General features: G+C 41.9%; 2 protein-coding genes across 2 annotated transcripts; one reads left to right on the top strand and one right to left on the bottom strand.

Annotated features, from left to right (window-relative positions):
- Positions 1–343: 343 nt before the first annotated feature.
- On the bottom strand, positions 344–3,610 carry LOC137591686 (high affinity choline transporter 1-like). The gene is made up of 8 exons (XM_068309821.1): positions 3,384–3,610; positions 3,118–3,231; positions 2,708–2,863; positions 2,465–2,613; positions 2,244–2,387; positions 1,828–1,981; positions 993–1,207; positions 344–853 (listed from the first exon to the last, which is right to left on the bottom strand). The coding sequence occupies exons 1-8, from the start codon at positions 3,565–3,567 to the stop codon at positions 344–346; spliced, it is 1,626 nt and encodes a 541-aa protein (XP_068165922.1). The 5' UTR covers positions 3,568–3,610.
- A 4,834-nt stretch (positions 3,611–8,444) lies between these two features.
- LOC137591492 (uncharacterized) lies at positions 8,445–11,568 on the top strand. Its single transcript, XM_068309533.1, has 2 exons — positions 8,445–8,784; positions 9,823–11,568. Exon 2 carries the CDS (start codon positions 9,999–10,001, stop codon positions 10,797–10,799), a length of 801 nt encoding a protein of 266 aa, XP_068165634.1. The 5' UTR covers positions 8,445–8,784; positions 9,823–9,998; the 3' UTR covers positions 10,800–11,568.
- The last annotated feature ends 406 nt before the right edge of the window (positions 11,569–11,974 follow it).

Genomic DNA, 11,974 nt, shown 5'->3' on the forward strand with positions numbered 1-11,974 from the left:
GTTTAACCTCCTTCTTTAGTAGTTTCTCCTTTAACTAGTCTCACCTGGTTAACTAATGATCACAGGTGTCTCATATTGATCGATGGAGCCCTGAGACACAATACCCTCCATAAGTTTGATGGGAAAGTTGAAAAAAATCTTAATGACACTTAAATATAATTAGCATAATATGAAAAATGTTTGGTTCAATGCACAAATTCTACATGATTAATCATGACATCATCATAAATTACACATACGACGTAAAGAATGAGACATCTGACAGTAATTTAGAAAATTTTATTCTGAATAATATATAAATTTGCCACCATAAGAAAGCAAATATATACAAAGTAAAATAAAATTAAGGTTTTATCTCCAGCATTGGTTCAGAGACGGTTTTATCATCATTATCTTCTCTGACACCATCTGCTGGTGTTTTCACTTTGAACACATCCCACCTCTCTGGAATGATTCCCTTTTGAAACAGGAATAATGACACGTATGAAAACAATAAAATGGACACTAGAGCAGTCAGCATGCAAATAGTCTTGAAAGGCCAGGTCTGGATGTAGACACCATCCTCTAACATGCATTGTGGGAAATGCAGAATCACAGGGAGGCTGATCAGAGGTTCTCCACACAACAGTCTCAACACCACTGCAACAAGGAAGCCTGTGGTTGCTCCGTAACCATTGGACACATCAGTGAAGAGGACACAGAGCAGTTGGGGGAACATAATAGTGTAAGTCAGGTCTGCTCCGAGAATCCAGAACACCAAGATTTCATTAGTCAGGTTAGTGAGAGATGTTCCCACAAGCCCCACAACAATGATACAGATACGAATCACCCACTGCAGCTCTTTATCTGATGCCTGTTGAGCAGGAAATATAATATTGGAATAAAAAATTGTAATACCAATTCCAGACAGGCATTTATGTCATTATGAAACTATACTGACTTCTGTCAGAGTTTAAATGAATCTACTCATTGCAGCCTCAATATTGACTTACCTGACTCCTGATGGTCTGGTAGATGTTGGTGGTGAAGATGGTGGTTGCAGACAAAAGAAAGGAGTCAGCTGATGACATCACTGCTGCAGCAACACCGCTAATGCCAAAAGCAAAAACATATGTTGGGGTTGATTGGTGAAGGATGATAGGCAACACCATGGCCCCTTCTCCACGCTCATAAGGTGATGGAGAGCCATAGGATGTGGAATTCCAGTCTGAAATAAAGGAATACTGTAAAGATACTAATAATGAACTGTTCCCAACAGTGTGTTGTTAACCAAGCACACATGTCGGGTTAAGTAAGCTAAGCAAGCTAGCATAAGCTAAAGTTAGCAATATTAAAGTGATAGGTCCATCAGAGAAATCTGGAGATGGCGCTGGTCCTGGATTCCTTCTTGTCATTCTTGTCTTTCAGACAATGAACAGGTGTTAGCTGTTAATTAGCTTTTAACTAGCCATGAGACTTTAACTAGTGGTTCGGAAGTAAGATGAAAAACAGAAAACCCGTTCCTGGATCAAGAATATGTCAAATCAATCATTAACGTTCTGTGGTCAGTTAAAGTTTGGTGGATGGATGGATAGATAGATAGACAGACAGACAGACAGACAGACAGACAGACAGACAGACAGATAGATAGATAGATAGATAGATAGATAGATAGATAGATAGATAGATAGATAGATAGATAGATAGATAGATAGATAGATAGATAGATAGATAGATAGATAGATAGATAGATATGTCTTGACTGAATAGACAGTCCAGTTTCATGGATATTTCGTATTTCCAATGAGTAAATACTTCATTAATAAACACCAACAACACTGTCCCAACCTGTTGAAGCTGCCACAGCTCCAATTAGCACAGATGGAATTCCAGCAATGATGACAAGTCCTGCTGCTATAAAACAGATGAATCTGGCTGTGAAGGTGGAGCTGGAAGAGAGTGTCCTTTGATGGAAGTCCTGAACAGCCAGATTACCCATGCTCTGAAAAGGTTAACAATCAGAAAAGAAGCTAAACTCTGTCCTTGCAATAACACCTCAGTTATGTTTCATTCATGTCGCTGGTTGTGTGGCTGAGAACAAAGTGACCTACATTAACTTATTCGATGAACTAAGTTAAACTTTAAGGTACTATATTACTTTATTTTGAATTTTTAATCTTGTGAAATAACAAAGTTGTGACGAATACATGATATTACTCTTGGTAACAGAAATAATTGAGCCAAAGTTGTGTTATTAATCTTACCATCAATAGAAAGTTATCAATCCATTTTCCAAGTTCGATGGACTCTATGCGACCAAGCCATGGTGCCTGATATGTGTTGCTGACGGCTGTTTCAATGATGTTGGTATAAATACCAGATGTCAGAATAAAAGGGACACACAACCACTGTGAAAAGAGGAAGTCAAAATGAAGATGAGGATGTCTAAAGAACATTGTTGTTAATTATAATGTTCAAAACTCACCAGGCTAATAAGGATCAGTGACATCTGGATGACATCAGTGTAAGCAACGGAATAGAGTCCTCCAAGAACAGTGTAGGTGATGGCCACTGCAGCAGAGATCCAGACACAAACACTGAAGGGCAGATCCAGAACCACTGTCATGGTCGATCCTGGATCAGAGTCCAACATTAACAGTACAGAGTGAAGAAATGGTTTTAGGATGTCAGGAAGTGAATGTGTTTGAGTGTTGTTCCATATTTGTACCCAAAGCAGTCAATAGTCCAGGAATCCAGATAATTTCACTCAAGACAGGAACAATGGAAATAACCGCCGTCAGTTTTTTCCCATACTTTCTCTTGAATGGATCCATTATACTGATGTAATTCTTCTCCCTCATTGGCTTTGCAAAGAACAACCCACCTATAAAGAGATAGAAAAGTAAAAAATCTTTCATCTTGAAGAACCCAATAAGCCTATACATTACAGGCTGTTGACACTTTTGGCGATGCAACGCTTGGCATTTTGTTCCCCGTGGAGTTATTTCCAAAGCAACTACTGTACTCTCGTCTAACCAATGACAATAATGCAAACTCCTTTACTTGGTCAATCAGTCAAACACACTTCACAATAAGATGAACATGAACAGTAGCATCTTGCTTGGACATCCAACTCACCAATAATGAAGGAAATTGACACTTGCAGAGGAATCAGAGTCCAGATTAGACCCTTGGTGGGGTCATAAATTGACTCTGCAATGCCAATGACAAAGGTGCCTCCAACCCAAGTAGCTGCAATAGACAAATTCATATATTGTACAAAGATCAGGTATCTATGACATGAAAGTGTTATCAGCTTAACCAACAAATATTATATTGCACAGTTCATGAAAATAAGCCTCACATAATAAAGATAATTACTGTCTGAGTAAATTAACACTGACCTGTCATAGTGAACATACCCAATAACAAGCCAACACTCCGGTTTGCCAAGAAAGAAATCTCAACCTGTCCACTTTTTGTATTTTTCCTCATTTGTTTAGATTTCACTGAAGCACAGATGCCAATTGCCAACACACATATGTAGAAGATGACGATAATAACGAGACTTGATATGTTGAGAGCCATGGTAGTCCAGTAGATCAGATAGTCTTTCCTTAGTCTTACTCTGTTCTTCTGTTTCTTCCGATATGACAACTGAGATGCACCAAGCTGTAACACCATGTGACACCTAAGTTAACCTTTCACAAGAATAATCTCACACCTGAATGTTTGAAGGGTTAATTATTACATCAAGGGTTGGTCTACTCTACTGGATGGTTTATGCTTCTATTAAGGAGTCCCGTCCAGCTGGAAATTCATTTTAGTGAGCGCCAACCTCAAGTTGGTCATTTATTTGGCCATCCAAATATTTGATGATGATGACCTAGTATGTTAGGCTCACAGCCAACTGACAATTCAGATATGGCGTAAGGCATCTGCTATGTTAGAAGAAGTAACTATACATGGACTTCCCAGTTAACATAATTTTAGAGGGTCATAACTGTTCCAACAATTTTCATGTTTTTTGAGCTGAGTCCGAACAGCAGGACCGACGCAGAAAATGGCAACAAATTCTGAGTGAAACTCCAACTGAAAGACAGGAAAGGATTTCGTCACAGAAAAAGAAGTACTACTTTGTCAGAGCCAATGAATGCCAAGCACAAATAGGAAAATCACCAAGAAAATGAAAGGTGGGTATACAAAAAGTACGCTATACATTCAGTGGGTTGAAGCCTATCAACCAAAGATGTTTGTCATTAGTTATCAAATTAATTAATGCTGTTCCCAGTTATCATTTACATCTACAGTGTCTTGCTCCATAGAACAAGGTAGCTATTTATTCTTTTCATATGTTTGGTATGAAGTCTGATATTATTGTTTTATCATGGAATTTCGACGGGTTCCTGCTAGTACAATATAATACAGTCTTCTTTTCATTTCAGCTTTTCCCTTCAGGGGTTGCCACAGCGAATCAGTTGCCCCCATCTAACTGTCTTCTGCATCTTCTTCTCTCACAATATAGATAGATAGATAGATAGATAGATAGATAGATAGATAGATAGATAGATAGATAGATAGATAGATAGATAGATAGATAGATAGATAGATAGATAGATAGATAGATAGATAGATAGATAGATAGATAGATAGATAGATAGATAGATACTTTAATAATCCCGGAGGAAATTGCAATATAGACAATATAGTACAATATAATCCTCACAGTAACAATAATACACAATAACAATAATAACACAATACAATAACATCCTCACAATATAGTACAATATAATACAATTAACTCGTAATAATCAATACACTCTTGCATGAGTCATTGGAAAAGTCAATCATTCGAAGGTTCTGGAATCCGGGTTTACTGGTATACTAACCAGGTATAATGGGGCACCAGTGTCTCTGCCCCGTTTGAGGCCAGCTCCATTTTACTTGTACATGGATAATTTGTCCAAAAAAAGTGAATGTGTATAACACTGGATGCATGCATGGGAACTAAACTTTGTTTACAGATGATCTGGTGGTTTTTACTCCAAGTAGTGCTGGTCGACAGCAGCTCCCACGTGTATGCCCTGAGTACGCCGTTGAACACGATATGCAGTGAGATTGTCGTTAGAACAAAAGGGTGGATTTAAGAAGGTCAATTATCTGGGCCACATCGTTACAGAGGGAATGGAAGATAATGATAACATTTATAGACAATGCCGGCAAATGTGTGCACAAGCGAACACTCTTTTACGGAAGTTATTATGTGTTCAGACATGGTAAAGGTGTCCCTATTCAGAGTGTGTTACATACTCCATTACATACAACAAATTTGTGGTCAAATTTAAAAAAAAGCAAGCTTGCATGCATCCATCCATGCATAATGATGGCATGTGAGTATTACAAAAAAGACACCTAGATGTTGTAGTGCCAGTGCAATGTTTGTGTCACAGGTATATTTACATCTACATTTGTATGTATATATCTGCATAGTTCTTCTTTTATTTTATTGTGAATGTTAATCATGAATTTCATTTAGCATTTTATGTGGCGTCTTGTTTTCCTTTTACATTTATATGTACTGTATCTGGACCTTGAGTCAGTAATAAAGTTTTATCTTATCCATTTGTCAAGATTGAACCGTGACTCGCAGATCAATTCAGGTCTCTTTAAAAGGCCCAGGAACCCAAGGAGGGCACATTCTTCAGAATGGAAGAGAGACAAAACATGTCCAGGTGCAAATTTATCCACAGCAGTCAGTCATTTTCTTAACCTGCTTAATCCGCTCAAGCAGGTCGCGGGGGAGCCGGTACCTATCTCGGTAGTCTCAGGGTGTGAGGCGGGGGACACTCCGGGCACGACACCAGTGTACCGCGGAGCCACATAGAGACAAACAATCACTCACACACACACTCACTCCTACGGTCAATTTGGGACCGGCCAATCAACCTGAAGCGCATGCTTTTTGGAGGTGGGAGGAAGCCGGAGAACCCAGAGAGAACCCACGCAGACACGGGGAGAGCATGCGAACTCCGCACAGAGCGGGACTCGAATCCGGGTCCGCCGTGTTGTGAGGCGGCAGCGCTAACCACTCCACCACCATGCCGCCTTAATCCACAGCAACTTCTCTATTTTTTGTTTTTTTTTCTGCTTAGCTGCGGTTCTTTTCAATATGTTTGGACTCCTGGAGGACCTCAATGCTTCCATCCTGATGACAAACCAATAACTTTCACTTTTTCCAATGACTCGGTCATTCACGCTTCTAATCACTCGGTACGACAATGTCTCACTCACCCCTTGTCTAATATTTTCAAGTCTCTTCCTGCAATGTATTCATGTTGAGCACCCACAAACTTTCTCCTTTTAGGCATTTGTAAGATAAGCTAAAATTCAAATGAAGTATATGTGTGTTTCTAAAGTGTCATAATCTACATTAGAAGTTTTGCACCCAATGTATTGACAAGCACATCCCGTTCCGGTTAATCACCTACTGCAGACAGCTACAACCTTGATGACGATTAGAATGTTCCAACATAGATAACCACAGGTTAACTCCCGACATGCAGAAAACCATCTTTTTGTTCTTGACCTTGTGTGTGATCCAAACTGTTACGACGCCTGCGCGCGTCTTTATCTAACCCTGCTCTATCCATTTTTCAATAAAAGAAAGCAGCCGGGTGGGACAGAGTCAGAGTCTACTTCAAATTGCACTAAGTCAAGTGCATCTCATCTGTGTCTCTCCCTGCTGCAGCTGGTAAAACTTTAAAATCTCTCTGGGTGCCTTTGTCTGATGACCCTGGTCTAGCTTAGAACAGTTTTTGAGTAAGTGTTCAAGATTTAGACCTAACAGCATTATACCTTCTTACGCAGCGTCAGTCCACAATTATTTTTCCTTTAAATATTTATACCACATTTCTCCATGTTAATAATTTTATCAGACTTTTACCAAGGGGAAATGGTGCACCTAATGTACTTGTGTATTTGAATACCTGGAAAATGCCTGAATACCTTGCACCTGAAAAATGAAAAGAGTGCTCAGTTATGCCAGTTTACTTAGGCCTCTTAACTGGAATATCAATTACTTCTCAATCAAACTTGCTGCAGAAGACAACTGGAAACATTAGAGCGCATTTTGATCCATAATAAAAACCCCATTCATGCAAGATACTTAACTGAACCAAAACTCTTACCTAGAGTTGGAACTCACCTGTCATCGTGAAGATTCCCACTAGCAATCCAATATTTCGGTTAGCCAAAAAGGAGATCACTGCCTGTCCACTGTTTGTGTCCTTCATTTTCTTAAATTTAAATGATGCCCAGAGACCGATTCCCAAAACAAGCAGATAAAAGATGACCATTATTATTTGACCTGGTATTTTGAGAGCCATAATACTGCTGGATCTTAAATATGTTTGTTGTACTCTGTATGCTCTGTTTAATATTTGTACTGCTATGTATGAATTAATCTGCTGAAAAACCGGTTAACCCAAGAACACTAACCTCGGGTAATTTTCACCCACACAATTCTTGTCATGTGATTTTCACTGTGTTGCCATTGTCTGAGTTCCATGGGTCCTTGGGTAGCTTCAAGTTGCTCACTGATGTCATTAATTGTATGTTTGTTTCCCTCCTCCCATCTATGGTTTTTTCAAGAGGCATGCGTTCGGGTGATTTTCACCCGACGTTAGTGATAGAGGGTAACATATTTTATGGGTGGAATTTACCCAACGTGAGTGTTTGTGTGTTTAAATCAGGCATTTTTAGCACTTTCCAATGGAAACAACCTTCAGGCCGGCCACATTCCCTGCCCCATTTCATCCACAGCTGTCATCCTGACACCAAAGACCTAACTTTGGTGTCCTTCCATGACACAGCATCAAAAAAGAAGCTTGTCCTACTCTTTGTCATCCTTGCACACACAACCAAGTATTGGACCCATTCACAACCCAGACGTGATCAAATTTTACAACCAAACAAAGGGAGGTGTTGATACTTTTGACCAGATGTGTGCTCAATACATCTGTGGAAGAAACACCAAGAGGTGGCCACTGTGTGTGCTACATGGCATGATGAACGCTGGTGTGATAAACTCATGGATCATTCACAAGGAGAATGCCATGAAGAGAGGTGACCCACTGTAAGATAAGCTAAAATTTAGATGAAGTATATGTGTGTTTCTAAAATGTCATAATCTACATTTAGAAGTGCTGCACCCGAATGTACTAACAAACACATCCTGTTCCAGTTAATCACCTACTGCAGACAGCTACAACCTTGATGACGATTAGAATGTTCCAACATAGATAACCACAAGTTAACTCCCAACATGTAGAAAAACGTCTTATTGTTCTCGACCTTGTGTGTGATCTAAACTGTTACGACGCCTGCGCGCGTCTTTATCTAACCCTGCTCTATCCATTTTTTAATAAAAGAAAGCAGCCGGGTGGGACATAGTCAGAGTCTACTTTGAATTGCACCAAGTCAAGTGCATCTCTTCTGTGTCTCTCCCTGCTGCAGCTGGTAAAACTTTAAAACCTCTCTGGGTGCCTTTGTCTGATGACCCTGGTCTAGCTTAGAACAGTTTTTGAGTGAATGTTCGAGATTTAGACCTAACATTTCTCTGGTGCCGAAACCCGGGACCCAAGACCTGGACTTCAAATCGACGCGGGAACGCGAAGGCCATCGAACCAAACCACATTCCATCACACTACGTTCGTCGCTCCGAAAAAGGCCTAACTTGACTTCCTGCGCCGAGGAGAAGCTCCGGTGACGGGTCCCCCGTGAACCAGGGCAACATCGGACAAGGTAAAATCTGATAAATAAAAAGAATTCAAGTGAAATTTTGTTGTGTTGCAAGGCTGGACCATATAATACCAATTTAAATAAGCAAGAGATCTCCTAATAGGTTCAGTCTGTCCGGGACGACTGACCGGGCCCCCTCCCACGTAAAGTAACTCGTGAGAGCTGGAAAAGGGGTGCCTATTGAGTTGAGTTAGGACCTGAATCTTCCTGTATACACGGCAGTGTGTGTCGAGTTCCGGGAACCGACCAACGGTGTTTCAAACTGATTCCGCGGTGAAAAACGTTAAGAGTCCGTCAAGACCGACGCAGTGTGTCTTCGGTGCAACGTTTCTGCGTACCAGAGTCGACTATAAAGAAACCCTAAATTTTAAGAATCAAACGTTGGTCCAGCCTTCACAAAAAAATACGTTAAAAGCCCAGAGAAGGAAAAGTGCACTATAAAACGGTTCGAACCCAAAAGTGTTTCATTGTTTCATGTCATGTCTGTCTTCGATGTGTCCACTGCTTGGCTATAAACGTGAAAGTTAAGAGTGAATGATAAACTAACATCGGATCAGCGGATCCATTCTGTGCTGTGTGGCAGATTGTGTCTGTGGACAAGCGTTTGCTCCGTTCGCGCGCGTCGCCCGTTCACGCACGCACACACACACACACACACACACACACACACACAGACACACACAATCATCCTTTTCATTGTAAGACATAAGACATTATTACTCACATTTAATGTAAAGAACAAACGGTACGGTCAAATTGCGACTCCGCAAAACCATGGAAGAAACCAAAAAGCCATGGCCAGAGTGTTTAGACTTAGTCAAAACATACATGCGCATCACACCCACAAACACAGGCCTGACACCATTCGAAGCGGTACACGTCCGACCATTCAACCTCCCACTGTGGGAAGGTCAAACGGTACAAGAACAAATAGGCCAGCTCGATCCCCTGACAGAATGGCTGTGCAAACTCTTTGAAAAAAGAGAAATCCAAAGAGCAAATGATCTGCCCCCTTCCTCTTTATCTCTGTCGCCCACACAGGAGCTGCTGAGACCTGGGGACCTGATCTTGCTTAAGGTGATCAAGAGAAAAAACTGGTCAAGTCCTAAGTGGAACGGGCCCCACAGAGTATTGATCACCACCCCCACGGCTGTCAAGATTGCTGAACGAGACACGTGGATACACCAGTCCCATTGCAAGAAGGTCCAAGAATTAAAATGAAGGTCCAGCAACTCCTGGTAACAACCATTGGACTCCTGATAGCCACCCCAACTAACCAGCAGAACATCCAAGCAAAAATCTGGGGAGACGAGTACAAAGCAACAGATGGCCCGGACCCAGAATTCAACATTCGCGTCTGTGTCTTATCACCTAAAACCATTCCCTCCGTAGTCGGAGGCAACCCTGCTCTCCCAGCAGCTAAAAGACTCATCGCCCCAGCCGTCATCCCGCCAGTACCACACGACGACCCCAGCCACTTTGGGTCTACATGGACTATACACGACGATGAGAACGACCCCGATCATCCTTCTCCATTCCACGCCAAGCTTTGGTGGAAGTACGCCAACCTTACAGCCCATAAAGCCAACAAGTCTGGTTGCTATGTTTGCTCCATCCTCCCCCACGCTGTGTCCCAACCACACCTCTACGCATCCCCACTCAGCGAAACCCACTCTCTCAGCATCCTGAACCAGACCCTGGGACTCACCTCCACGGACCCAAACGCACCTCGGTATACGAATCTTCGCCGCGCCATGTCCGCGGACCCTCACCCCCAAGCTGGCTGGCTCGATTGGCTCTTCACTGGCACATGGTCCCAGGTGCTGGTAAAAATCATCTTCCCCTTTGTCGCCGTCGTCGTCCTCTCCCTCCTGACATGTGCCTTTTGCTCATGTTGTGTGATCCCCATGTCCAAACGCATGATGAGCCAGGTGTTCGTTGCCCACCTCCATGCTTACAACCTTGTCAAAATTGAGGACATTGACTCTGACATTGACGAGGAACTATCCTCTATCTAAAGAACTTTCTCCCTCGTCGGGGGAGCAGGCACCCGCCTGGTCCCCTGCTACGTGGTATAGCCACCACCAAGCACCCGTCGCAACTTAAGCGATTGTGGCGCCTTCGGTCAGGCTCACCCTTTTTCCCACAGGTCATCCAGGTCATGAGACTGCCGCTCCGTGCGGAGGGTAGGAGGGGAATTTTCCCTAACTGTGCATTTTTCCATGTTCCCATTCCGAATTGCTTAGGGTTTTTCGCCCCTCCCTGGGTTGACCACCTGTTTGTGACGTTTCTCCCATGATGACACGATGAAAAGCTTTCGAGACAAGTTGTGTTTGATGTTTAGAAACCCACAACAGGAGGGAAATGTAAGATAAGCTAAAATTTAGATGAAGTATATGTGTGTTTCTAAAATGTCATAATCTACATTTAGAAGTGCTGCACCCGAATGTACTAACAAACACATCCTGTTCCAGTTAATCACCTACTGCAGACAGCTACAACCTTGATGACGATTAGAATGTTCCAACATAGATAACCACAAGTTAACTCCCAACATGTAGAAAAACGTCTTATTGTTCTCGACCTTGTGTGTGATCTAAACTGTTACGACGCCTGCGCGCGTCTTTATCTAACCCTGCTCTATCCATTTTTTAATAAAAGAAAGCAGCCGGGTGGGACAGAGTCAGAGTCTACTTTGAATTGCACCAAGTCAAGTGCATCTCTTCTGTGTCTCTCCCTGCTGCAGCTGGTAAAACTTTAAAACCTCTCTGGGTGCCTTTGTCTGATGACCCTGGTCTAGCTTAGAACAGTTTTTGAGTGAATGTTCGAGATTTAGACCTAACACCCACAAATGAAGAGGAGGCAGTATATGCAGGCTTTGGCAATGGCACTCATCAAGACATGGGCACGACACAGGTGTCATGTCTGCCATCGACCAGGGTGTCCTCGCCATTACTACCCTGCCTGTACCAACTGCATGTAAGGCATAAGGTAAGTTAAAAGTTGTCCCAGAATTTGCATGTAATCCTTAATTAGTATAATGTTTATGAATAAACATCACTTAATGTTAATTTCCAAGGAAATTCATATAGTCAAAGAAATTTGGTGATTTTTTTCCCTCTCAAAAAAAGCCATTTTTTATCTCTCTCTCCCACAGTTTTCAATGATGCAAGAAGACTGTGCCTTCACCAGA

The sequence above is a fragment of the Antennarius striatus genome, chromosome 24, assembly GCF_040054535.1.
Source record: "Antennarius striatus isolate MH-2024 chromosome 24, ASM4005453v1, whole genome shotgun sequence".
Lineage (NCBI taxonomy): Eukaryota > Metazoa > Chordata > Actinopteri > Lophiiformes > Antennariidae > Antennarius > Antennarius striatus.